The following is a 13,828-nucleotide window of genomic DNA, read 5'->3' on the forward strand; positions in this document are numbered from 1 at the left end:
CCGTAATAGTTCAAGCATTTCATGTTTTAGCTAGGTCATCACGACTAACTCAGAATCTTGCAAATTAGCAATGTGTAATTTTTACGGGTGAAATGAACTCCCTTTAATCTAATGCCGTGGAATGCCTTTCTTTAATATTATAATGAATATAGAAACTTATACCAACACGGCTTTAATATCTGGAACCATGCTGTGTTTCTCCGTTGGACGATGTCCAATTGCAGTAACCATTTCGAGTTATCTACGTTTCTGGGATGAGAAAAGAGAAATAATATTTAAACATACGAAAGTTCTTATAATATGCAAACGGGGCATAAAAACTTTATATTAAACTTTGTTAAACTTTATAAAAACGTCTTTTATTATCGAGTGATTTTGTTGATATTCCCACACATGCTAAAACACAATCTTTCCGTCGTTTTGAAAATTCATTTTTATATAAAAAAAGTACTGATAAATGAATATTATACCTACAGATAAAAAAATGTAATTTTACAGCACAATATAAATGACAAATGGAATTTCATTGTTATCGCAGTTCAACATGTTTGCATATTGATAACTCTACCTCAATCATTTGAAGTAGAAAAGCTTATTATTATTCACTAGTTACATTAATTGACTACTTCAGAAGTTCAGAGGTACAATATTCAATAGTAGTTGATTTTCTTTTGTATTTTGAAGTCTTTGTTCATGTTGTATAATGATTTAGAGGTGAAAATTATTCATGGGCTCGAAATGACGTTGAATTTTTCTGGCCTTCATAGCTCTGTATGGAAAATTAACCTATTTATCGTAATTAGTCGGCATGTCTAAAATCTATTTTTCAGTTAATTGCGAAAATGAATTCTTCCTTTCTAAAATTCAATAAACTTATTAAAATGAAAGAAAATAAAATTGTTCTTTATTATCAAAAACCAGACCAATATAAATATTTTTCGAAAATGTGAAACAATATTGGAAATTCGCATAATAGTCTATTTTTCAACAATTTTTTACGTAGTTTCGATATCAATTGAAGGTTATTGCTGCTATCGAATCTCATGCTATATATATTTTTGATAATATTAGGCTTTTTTACAGGATCATCAGCTGGCTGTTAGTTAACTTCATCCGTACCAGGTGTGTGGGTATACCTGGTTTATATTAAGTTTAAGTTTTCAAGTTTCAAGCATAGTTCCGTTAAGTTCTTGTATTGTGTTTCATCGCTACGACAGCTATTTTTATGAATAAGTTTTTCGAAACATAACTCTCTTATATATACAGGGTGGGCAAAAAGTCCGTAGAAACTTTAAAAATTCATAAAAACCGGAAAAATAACCGAAATAAAGAACGGTTTGCAGGGTTAGCATCGCTAGGTCACGGGAATTTTTTGAAGACAAAAAAAAAACTAAAAAAAGCAGCCGATAGGTGGCGCTGGTACGAACGGCACGGTCCCGGGTGTATCGATTCGGTCCATCCAATCTGTGGACATCCAAACTGAAAGATGCGAACCGCCGAGAGATGTCATGTATACATCCGGAGCTGGTGCACCCGTTGCCGGATTTGTGTTTGCGTATCTTTTCTTTGGCTTGTGCAGCGCCACCTATCGGCTGTTTTTGAGTTATTTTTCTCTTGTCTTAAAAAAATTCCCGTGACCTAGTGATGCTAACCCTGCAAACCGTTTTTCTTTCGGTTATTTTTCCGGTTTTTATGAATTTTTAAAGTTTCTACGGACTTTTTACCCACCCTGTGTGTGTGTATATATATATATATATATGTTACTGCCAAAGCCCGAAGTTGGCCACTTCGCGAACTGGCCGGCGCGGTTGATCCAGCCAATGTCCAAATTTCAGGCTTACGCTGGGCTTTGGCTGGCCCCTATATGTCGATCTCTCTATATGGATCACTTAGATATCGATATTCAGATTCCCGTGATTGTTAGGGTTGCCATAGCTAACCCTAATTATGGATAACCATAATTTTACCCCTTAAAATTATGGATAATTGTAAATGGCCATAATTGTCGCAAAAAATTACGCCAACGTGGTAATCACCCCGAATTATAGAGATCGATATGTGTGGAAATATAGGAATCGATATATATAAGGGCAAGTGCAATATTCGAATTAAAATCCAGAGGAAAGTTGGGAAAGAACAGCGATGACAGAACAGCAAAAATGATTACAGCCATAATAGCTGCAACACTTGTAAAAGAGTCAATAGAGCTTTCTAACAGCATCAGCACCTAATAAATAGAAATATATTGTCACATAACAAACAAGGTTATGAAATGATTTAAAAATAGAACAAAACACACAACAAACACACATAAACGAGGGAAAGAAACATTGTCCGTTAGTTGATGTTTTCTCTGATTATATATATTTTTTGTTAATAACTATACAGCCCCTTGCAACATGAATGACTTATCTGAGTTCTACACACTATTCGGATATTTTTTCTAAGTAAAAGTATGCCTCAATAATCGACGGTTCACCAGTAAAATGCGCGGCAAGGAGAATTATGGAATCACCCTGTATATTATAAACATATCATTTTCCGCTAAAAATAGCACTCAATAACATCGATAATGTGACCTCGATAACAGTACTTATATATCCAATAAATAATAACAGAAATTACAGAGAAACATAAAGAGAACACTTTGTTCATTTCAAGCTTCCTATAATATATATGACGAAAATATGTATTCGAAAGGCACCATTTTACTCTCAGCGTTAACGTTTTTGGTGTTTCCTTGGAAGTCCGCAAGAAATATTTTTCGGACATTGTGTCCACGCGTGACTAGAAATGATTTCCAATCTCCTGCAGCCAATACATGGGTGTATTTTTTGAAAAAGATGGTATGCAGTTCATTTTGTTCGAAATACGTGACCAAATTATTCGTAGATCGTACAATGCATCCGAAAAGAGAAATCTCGGTTTGAATTCAAGCCGATTTCTCTTGTGATTCTAAAACCCTTGATGTGAAGCATGCATGATGATTGTCACATTTTTGCTTCACTTCTCTTCACGTGAAGCAGAAGCTTGATGTTTTCCCCTTAACAGTTTCCGATAGCGATTTATCTAATCGATATCACTTATGTACGAGTATACAAAAAAGGGGATATCCACACCCGCTACACTTTTTCAAGACTGCTATGGCTATATAACATTTCAACCTTTTCAGTCCCTGCATGCACAAATGTGTGGATCGCTTCTCCTCAATGTAGAAATTTTTTTTAACCTGAGTTGAGCCCTGACTTGAAGGATATTCTAAGTTTTGAGTAAGAAATATGGCGAATATGAACTTTGTGGGCTTTCATCAGAGGGCACCACTTAAAGTTGAACATACAGGGCTTTTTTAAGATGGCTACCAGGAAAAGTGTCTCCTTGAGAATTATGATTTATTATATAAAATTTAGCAATAAAATTCTGGAAAAATTGTATGTGAAGACGAATATATCTTGCATCATCTTGGTTCAAAAAACTTGAACGAAGTAAATCATTTCTTTACAAAAACAAATTTAAAATTTAAAAAAAGATTTAGTGACATTTGTTTCAATTTATTTTTTGAGCATCAAAAATGCAAAAACATTTTGAAAATTCCAAAAAATGAATGCCCGAGTCTGAAAGGAATAATATTTCTCCAAGGATAATTTATTTATTATAAGGTTATCAATATTGATATAGGAAACAACTTATTTTATAAATTACCTTCAAAAATAAATCAAACTTAAAAATGAATAAAATTCAATAATATATTTAATGAAACCATTATGATTCAGTATATATTTGTTACAATCTAATTAAAAGAGTAACAAAGTAATTAATAACATTTACTTTAAAACTAAGAAGACTTAAATAAGAGCTTATGTATAAAGATAAAATCTTCTTTATATGCAAAAGTAACTGAAAATTATGAAGTACTTTTACTGTACACTCAATAAATACTTTTCCGTCTTATAATGCAATATGAAATATATTTATTTAGTTAATAATGTAATTAGTACCCATTTAGACAAATGCGAAGGAAGTAAGTATTTATTCATTCTCACACAGATGACTACCATATTTTCATGGGTAGTATATTTTTCTTTTTAATAGTTAACGTGTATCACTTTATTTATCATGTTTATCTGGATTCCGTGTTGATGTGTACAGGTATAAATGATAACTATATTCAGATATGGGTAGTTTTAACCACCTTCGTTGGACATTTAGTCTTAAGCTGTTTCAGTTGTACTTATATTGTGTTAAAAACTAAATGCAAATAAACATTAGTAATGTCTGAGCTGAATAACTGAAATTATGTTTCACATTCATGTTTTGTTACACGCGTTGTAAGTATAATGGAAAAATTTATATATGTTATGAATTTTCCAAAATCTTATTTTAATGTTGCATGTTAAAAATTTTTTAATCAAATTTTGAAAAAGTTTGAAGAAAAGATAGAAAGCTTCTATATTTTAAATTCATGTGTATAAATTTGCTGCTGTCATTTGTTTGACATCCAAGTAGCAGGAAACGTATGAGCGCTCCTTGATGAGTAAACGCTACGCCTACTTAGAGTGGTGTTTTCTGTATGTATAATACATAACTCGTGGATATAGCACATTAATATTTCGTTCTCTTATATTGTGAGATACTCAAAGTTCCTGCTAAACATACTCGTGCAGCTGTTGCTCTGTTGTATCAGCTCTTCAAGGAAGAAAGCCCTTTCGTGACACTTTGATTGCTTTACAACCTTCTCTTATACTGTAAATGACGGCTTCACCAACTAAATCGTCTTTGGATGAGAATTAATAATTTATGAAGATGTGAGAAGAAGATCGCTGATCCTATGTAGATGGGTGTCTTCTTATACAACGTTTGCGTAGTCTGACCATCATAGAACTGAATTCTGTAAAGACAGTAGACTTTATTGTGTTGGATTATAATTTTTATTGGGATTGGGACGTCATCGATTTGATAATAGAGAGAAAAATCATGCTTCACTATTTTGGTCATCAATACTAAAGAACTAATCTCTATCCAAAACGTTAGTATTTTAAATTACGTGTTATACTTAGTTATATTAGCAATGAGGATGCACTGACGCATCTAAATACTTTGGAATTAAAAAGATTTTCCTTATTCATTACTCCAATCGGGAAAAAAATACTTTGATTGCATCATGGGTAAAGATCTTGTTTGCATTCCTTCAAGAATGAGGTTTTCTATGAAATTCAAGTCGTATTTGAATTTTCTGTTTGTTAGCTAATAGAATCAAAAATTGAAAATTAAATTTGTCGCAATGCGTATTTATTTCACGATAGAAAAATATAATATATACTCCCAATTACATTTTTTTTCATAAAATGGCTTTAATTTTTACAGTATTTTCTCCGTTAAACGGAGCAAGTTAATTCTATCACAGTGTAGAAGTTTTATTTCGCAACGTTTAGTGGTTCACTACTTTCTGTAGCGAATTTGAATGCAATATAATATTTCCACGCTATTAGAAAATATTTTACAAAAGATGGAAATATGAATGTTTACATTTGTCAATTATGTTTCTATATTTAACACCCTAAGCATTAAATATTGCATGTATAAATATAAAGGTTTGCGAACTACCCTATTACACATTTCTTGTTATCAAATCTTTACAATTTCATCAAGCTTATACCTATCGCTTAATCAGTGTGTGTGATTATTTTCAAGTACTTGAGAAAAATCTGGGAAAATTTTTCATTGGCTGATTGATCTACATCTTTCGCTCATTTCCCCAATAGCTAGATGCGAGTAAATATCCGCGCAAGCGCGCGCTCCGATAGCGGAGTTTAAAGCTGGCTCTGAACGGTCAGTCGTTTCATTTATACGTCAGATCGGCATCGAACAAAAACCCACGGAATGAGAGATTCAGAAACAACCTAGAAATCAAATTGACCACGTGAAAAATTGGCTATTCATACGTATAGAAGATCGTATATTTCATCCTTTGGACGCAATGAAGAGTAAAATTGCATTCTGTCTCATTTATTTTACTCTTTCTTCAACTGTCATTTCATCGACAGAAACATTCAGGTAACTACAATTCTTATAATTAAAAAAAATATCATAAAAATTTTTTAAATAAAAAGAAAATTCACAGAAATTATCTTTCTTATTGAAGGCAATTTTTTGCGAATATAGTGGCCAGGTTTTCTTCCAAGAGAAGTGTAAAAATTTCTCCCTCTAACTGTGCATAGTATAAACCAATATATGTAAAAAATAATATCATTATTGGGAAAGTAAAACAAATACACGTTAATGAATTTTTTATAGCATGTGGAAAAATTTAGTAATAGGGAACGAATATTGAAATTAGGAAAAAATACCTTATCAGGCTATTGTGTTCTTTTCTCAAAGTATCGAAGTATCGGAATTTTCCGCATTGTATTACTTATTCGATTTTATATAGTGTGTATATATTAATTATTTGTTTCATGGACTGTCTCTGTAATATTACCATGAAATGCATGTTCCCTATCACATAATGTTTACAAATGATGCGCGATCGCTCAAAATTTTATCACAAAATGTTTTTAAATGACGTGCGGTCACTAAAAATTCTATTAATTTTTTAACGAGTCTTACACGTAAAAAAAATGCTTCACTTTTAAACAGGCCTTGTGACTAAAACTTTTAACCGGTAAAATGTATATCAGGTTTTGAGAAGGCATTTACGAAAAATTAAATATTTTAGCAAAATTCCATCGAAATAATCAATTTCAAAGATTTGTGCATTTATCGTCAGTGTTTGAGTGTGTGGTTCATAAATTTCGAAAATGCAAATTAAATTTAAAAAGTGAAAACGTAATTCTTATAATAAGACTAAAAATGTAATAACCGTTTAAAAAAATAATTACCGTTTATAATTTTTATAAGAAGTATTAAATACACAGTGAAGGATGTGTGTGTGTGTGAAACTCAGAAAGATTATACATATATTTTTAAATTTTGAGTTTAATCTTGAAATATCATAGTAGGACTTCATAGTTTTAATAAAATATAAAAAAAACTAGATAATAGAAACTCATTGAATTGAACAAAAATTGAAATTAAAATAAACGAAATAAGGAAGGATATAAAAAAAAAAAAGCAAAAAATAATAATCAACATAATATAATATAAATAGAGTAAATAATAAACAATAAAAATTTAAGCCACCTGTATGATAAATAAATTATTAAATATTAACAATAATGCCTGAATAATAAAATAACATAATTAAAAAAAATCTTTATGTGAAAAAATATTCAATAAAAAATAATATTTATACAGTCCATAAACATGAACATATTTTCATGTTAGTGTGAAGTTGCCCGAATATAATGAGTCACAACATCGTAATTTTGAATTTTCAATATTGCGTTTGAAAATATAGAATTTTTTTTTTAATTATTTTCCGGAGTAGCATTTTCACTAATTGAAAGTTTTAGCACATAAGGTCTTCCATAAAAGTCAAGTTTTTTTCATATTTTTACGTACGTACGCAACCCCTCGAAAAATTTATGGTATTTTAAGTAATCGCATGTCTTTTAAAAACATTTTGTAAATGAAAGTATTTTTCCAAAGTCAAAGGCTGCGCAGAGATAGCCTGCTGTACAAACAATATTAGAGGGGCTGTATAATTAAGATTGAAGATAAGTTAGCAGAATATTTTTGTTTTTGCACTGGTCTGAGCTTGATTAATTTTTACGAATGTATAATTATATGCAAGAAATTTCGGAAACTATTAATCATTGCTCATAACAGATACTGATATATGAAGTATCGAATTATTAAATTTTGAAATGACACAACAGAAAAAAAAGCGAATGTTGTTACATGATATTCGATCATCATAAGTCTACCTCTAAAAGAAACAAAACTCGAAGCAAGTTTCCTATAGTCATTACCGACTTCACAAATCATTTCTTTTGACAGATTAGCTTCGAAACCAAAGAATTTTCTACGCAATCAATAATTGTATTAAAAAATTCAAAATTGGAAAGTACTTTGAACTAGCAGTGTTAAATGTGAAATCAATTGTTTCAAAAGAGTTTTCTGAAGATGAAGCATTATTAAAAAGGATAGTTGTGTGACATCTATAACTAAAAAGTAGACTGATTTTATGCAATCGGTGGTATTGAAATTGACAATTATCGTCATCGTACCCAGTGGGTTGATTTTTCTCGTATCTTGAAGGATCCGCGAAAAAAATTACTTATCTCGTTCTTCTGATTTCAAATTATTCCATATTCTAGTATAGTGATATATCTCGCAACAGTACTCGATACAACGATAAATCCATCTATAACGATATTTTTTTAAATCGTATTTGGAATTGCCTATAGTCTAAACTCCTCTCGATGAAACGATATCCTTTACTACGATAAACCTCTGCATAAGAATATTTTTTGAGATCTCAAAAACTACTACAGCGATATTTTGTATATTTCGCTCAAATCACTTGCAATATATATTTTTGAATTCCTCACCAGTATTTTATCTTTAGAGTGTGTCTAATAATATATCGGAATTTCGTTCTATCTACCCATTGAAAGCATTGATAAAATTGCCATGAGGCATCTTTTAGTGTAGCGCAAGAAAGTACTGTGCGATAAACTACTTTACAGGGTGAAACAACTAACAATTTTTTTTCTTTAACTAATCAATGACAATTTTTTGCTGTAAATAAACACGTATAAAAAAGCATTTTATATTAATACTAACAACGCAAATTCAGAAGAGATGCCAACAGCTCAAATTAGGTTGCGCCTGATGGTAATGCAACCTCTCAACATAACGATAACCTCTTTACAACGATATTTTTGCATGGTCCGCAGAGCATCGTTATATTCAAGGTATCATGGTATTCAACTTGTTCAGTTGAAAATATACCACAGCAACATGCGCAAGTCGGTAGAGGAGGAAAAGAGACACGAATAAGAGAGAGAGAGAGAATGAACGCCAGAACTCTGCCAACGGACTTATCCCGTTGACGAGATCTCTTCCAGCAAAGCTTCTTGGCATAGTCTGGAAAATTTTATTGTTAAGTCAAAAAGAAAAAAGAAAGGGAAAAATTTACAAACATACAAAAATATAACAACATATTTGAAGGCACAATTGAGAGTGCTGTAGTGATTTTATTTTGATAACAGATGAGATGTGGTAACGAATTGTTGGAGAATGTTCCAGGGTTGCGTCGAAGGAATTAATGACTATTTTATTAGATGCAATTAGAGGGCTCATGCCATATCACCTGTTATCTTACACGCGCCATATTATACAGGGTGTCCTTTAAGTGCTAATGCGGCCTTTATCCCATCAGCCGTCCATCGTAGTTATGATTCCAATTTAAAAATGCTCAAAAGGCATTCGAAAATTACCCTGTACCAGTTTTGAGAGTGAAAATACAGTGTGTCACAAAATAAGAAGGAATCTAAATTTTTTTAAGGCAACCTTTTCCTCTAACTTCCAATTAGAAAGTTGTTGTCCTGTATCTCCCGAGGACACCAGAAAAATTCCATGTTTCTAAGTGCAGTATTTGCTAAGGTCTTTGAATTGAAATTCGGAGAAAAGTTATGAAAGAACAGCAAAAACTAACGGACAACGTTCCTTTCCCTTATTTATGCTGTTCTTCTCCAACTTTCTCCGATATTTTTGAATTCGAATACCTCAACGAATATTGCAGTTACAAAATTGAAATTTTTTTGTTCGGCCTCAGGAGAGACAGGGCAACAACTTTCTAATTAGAAGTTAGAGGTTGGGGGAACGTATAAAAATTTATATTTCTAATTTTTTTACACGCTGTATTTTCATTCTCAAAACTGATGCAGGGTAATTTTTAACGCTTTGAGCATTTTTTAAAATGAAACTACTACCCCTGGCAGAAAGTGTTCGTTCACTTACGAAAACACTAGCAATGCTACGTTTAAAACGCAAAAAACAAAATCAAAAAATAATTTTTTTTTTCGAATGAAAATTTTTGTCAAAATCAATCATTCTCAATTTAGAATAAATGACAAAAATCATAAATTTATTATAATTTGACCATGGTAAACAATTTATAAACTTGTAACACCAAAGAAAAAAATGTTTGATCACCTTAGTTTTGAGGGAAAAAATTATCGATTATGGGATCTAAAATAAGAAATTTAATATTCCGTAACTCCACCTTTGGCCCAGATGATGGCTTCCATCCTTTGGGTAATAGAAGCAATAAATTGTTCGTAGTACGACGGAGAAATTTCTTCCTAGGTGGTACCAAACATTCGCGATTGGATTTATATCTGGACTGTTGGAGGCCAGTCCGTCGTTGAAATGTTAGCACTTCTTAGATACCTCTTAACTTTTTTGCTGCGATGGCAAGAGGCATTGTTGAAACGTAAAGTCAGTCGAATCCCCAAACCAATTGTCAACACTGGGAATCAAAAAGTTTTCAAGAATGCCCATGTAGACTCCTGAGTTGACTGTACGCTTCACGATGCTCAGTTTCCGTAATCCGTCAGCTGTCATGCACGTAAACGAGCGACGAAATTTAGTTCTTTTATCAATATGCAGTCATCTTTAAACTTTTCTCCTGTTCTTCTCCAGACGAATTTATTGTAGCTATCTCCAGTCCCCAAGCTGATTCTTGACTCGTCACTGAAAATGGCTTTGGTCCAATCATTCATGCTCCAGTGAACATTGTTCTACACCATAGCAACCGAGACCTCTTCTCCTACCAAGTTAAATGAGGTGTTGATTTGCAGTACCTGAATCCCTTTCCTCGCAAACGTTTGCGTACGGTACGGTTGCAAATACGAACGTTGTACTTCAGCCATTCTGCCTTCAGCTGTTGCGAGGAGGCACGACGATTTTTCTTGGCAATTGCGATCAGTTTTCTATCATCTCTCTTTTGTGGTACTACGAAGGTGACCAGATTGAGGCAAAATTTTCCACACCGCCAGTCCTCCGATATTTCATACAAAGGCAGCTCTCCGTACTTTCAACACAGCTGAAGATTTTTGTAACCTCCCCTCTTTCAACACGGAAACTATCCGTTTTTTAAAATCATTATAGTTCGTTTCAGGTTAACTTTGCAGTGAAGGGGAAGCTACGAGGGAACCGCATCACACCTTGCTATGACAACGAAAGCCTTTCAACCAATGTATCGATGCGCGGTCGCGGTAAGGTATGCTGATTTCTCGCCAATCTCACTGAGAAAAATCTTTTTTTTACGTATAATGGTAACTAATATTTTTCTACTTTAAAATTCTTGAACGAATATAAAGATCGATTCAAAACAATATTTTTTCAGTATTTTTTTTGTCAATCATTTAAAAATTGAAATATTTTGCATAAATGATCACCGTAAGCCTCCGATATATGAGAACTATATTTTGCGGCGAAGGATTACACTCTCTACTATTCTCTGCACTGCAAAGTTAACCTGAAACGGACTATAGTAACATATCTTCTGGAAGGCATCTCTTACACTTCAGAAAAAATTGTGATGATAAAAACCCGTTGGGTTCACTTTTTGTAAGCTGTCTGGTTACTTTACGCTTGCGTGAACAGTTTAATTTGCATAATTCTCGAGTCAACACATTTGTATGAAACAGTGATCGATCACTTTTTTCATCAAAACTGAGGTGATCGAACATTTTTTTCTCCGGTGTTACAAGATTATGAATTGATCATCATGGTGAAATTGTAATAAATTTATAAATTTTTGCCATTTATTCCGAACTCATGATTGATTTTAACAACAATTTCCACTCGGGAAAAAAAAGAATTATTTTTTAATTTTGTTTTTTGCGTTTTAAACGTAGCGTTGTAGTGTTTTAGATGATGAACGAACACTTTTTTCTGCCAGGGGTACTATATCTCTACAACGGACGGTTGACGAGATAAAGGCTGCATTAGCTATTACACAAGTCACCCTATATACATAGAATACATAGGAATTTTCACGAGGAAAGGAGAAAAAAATTCATAAGTTAATTGCAGAAGACCAATTGGCGTCTCAGGGTGTTGTTGCAAACACACTCGAGGATGTTTAGCCGACATCGGTAAATGAGGGATTGTGTGGCACTCTCTTGTAGATTCCTCATTTAGTATTGTTCAAAGCAATAAGGTTTCTCGTTGATATCTCACAGGGACTCCACGGGTGTCTCCACAAGTGTGTGTGCCTTACTTCAGAATTTTGAGGCTTTCTGAGAAGTCTGGTGGATAGCGTGCAATTCATGGCACAGATCCACCATAACGGAACCATCGGTTGATAAATTATCAACCTGTTAATATTTTTGCTTCGACTACACTATTTTTCTGACTTAATAAGTGGATTGGGTTCCTTGGGTTCCACAGCAAAAAATTGTTTGTCCAGACGTGCACTATCATTTCTCTTATTTTCTCGACGGAGTTTGTAATATATGCTCGTATGCTACCTATTGTAACAAGTCCACATCTAGGTTGAAAGAGCCATTTCCGTTGATTCAGCAAGCCTTTTTAACACATCAAAAAAGTTTAATGCTTTTGCGTAAAATTTTAACGTCAGCTTTACTGCTTGCAGGATAAATTAAGTGGTTAAATTTCAGGTTGCAGGACTATTTGTTTTGATGAGAATGACATTTTTTATAAGATAATATCTTTTCGTTGATAAAAGGACATGTAGAATGCATAATTATCGAGTTTCAATTATAAATAATTATTACGCCACTGTCAATAAATTTGTTAACCTTTTCTACATTCCCCTCCGAATGTAGCATCTGAATGAATAACAAACTTGCACATCAAATATACGTATCTTTATTTTACTCGGAAACATACACTAAAATGGGATTTGTATTCAGTGTAATGTTCATGTAGTGTTATTGATATACGTTTATATATTCTGTATCTACATAATACATATGTACACATATGACTAACAATGCAGTTAAACAAGTTCTCTTTATTAGTTGTGTCTTACAAACATATGCATTCATACATCATTTCTATGCAATTCATTCACGTAATATACTACCGGACAATCCTTGAAATCGTGTATACAAATTGTCACTTTTGAATACATAAGAGGAGAAAACTGAACTGGATAGTAGCATAAAGCTATGTTATATTATATGTCTGCCTATAAGTTGATTAAAATCAATAATGAGCACACGTAGTAAATAGGGGGGATGACGCTCAAATAGAATTCAATAGTGACGTTCAATGTTTAATGAGCTGGAATATCGGGTAAAGTTGATTGTTAAAATGCAGCAAAAATAAAACTTATCACAGATATTAGGGTTTAATTATACGTTTGACGAAATATAATCAGATCATTAATATGTTTGGTTTATCTATTCTGCTTTGGAGTGAATGGCAGGGCCGTCATTTCAACTTTTTCCCGGGGGGGGGGGCGGGAAACTTTTTTCCAGGGGGGGGGGGCAGGCAAAGCACATGTACTCAATGTATGTATATATATATATGTATATATATATACTATTTTCAGTGTATTTTCGAAAGCCGGGGGGGGGCTGCCCCCCCCTAAATGACGGGCCTAGTGAATGGTAACGATGCTTACATGCGTTTATTCAGATTTTTAGCTTCATTCCATGCATAGCTGCATGAGGTTATGTGAATTTCGGAAATATACTTATACTAGTTACGGTAAATGTGGTAAATCATGTTATTACGTAACAACCGGTTATAATCGCCGGTAATAGTGATAGATTTATCGAACTTACCGAGATGATTGATAATTATGTATATTATCCAATTTATCACATTTATTGTAACATACATACGCATTAAAAAATCATCGCATAGATACTAATATTGGTAACATTAAAAACTATAAAAAATTCAT

General features: G+C 32.7%; 1 protein-coding gene across 1 annotated transcript in view; it reads left to right on the forward strand.

Annotated features, from left to right (window-relative positions):
* Positions 1-5,859: 5,859 nt before the first annotated feature.
* LOC149080101 (glycine receptor subunit alpha-2-like) overlaps positions 5,860-13,828 on the forward strand; it is a 60,861-nt gene continuing 52,892 nt past the window's right edge. The window contains exon 1 of the mRNA XM_089238585.1: positions 5,860-6,051. Coding sequence (XP_089094711.1) covers positions 5,975-6,051 — 77 coding nt within the window. The 5' untranslated portion in view covers positions 5,860-5,974. The remainder of the gene's footprint in view (positions 6,052-13,828) is intronic.

This window comes from Pholcus phalangioides, unplaced genomic scaffold (assembly GCF_987345545.1).
Source record: "Pholcus phalangioides strain wild (caught in Gottingen) unplaced genomic scaffold, Ppha-v1.0 ptg000011l_1, whole genome shotgun sequence".
Taxonomy (NCBI): domain Eukaryota; kingdom Metazoa; phylum Arthropoda; class Arachnida; order Araneae; family Pholcidae; genus Pholcus; species Pholcus phalangioides.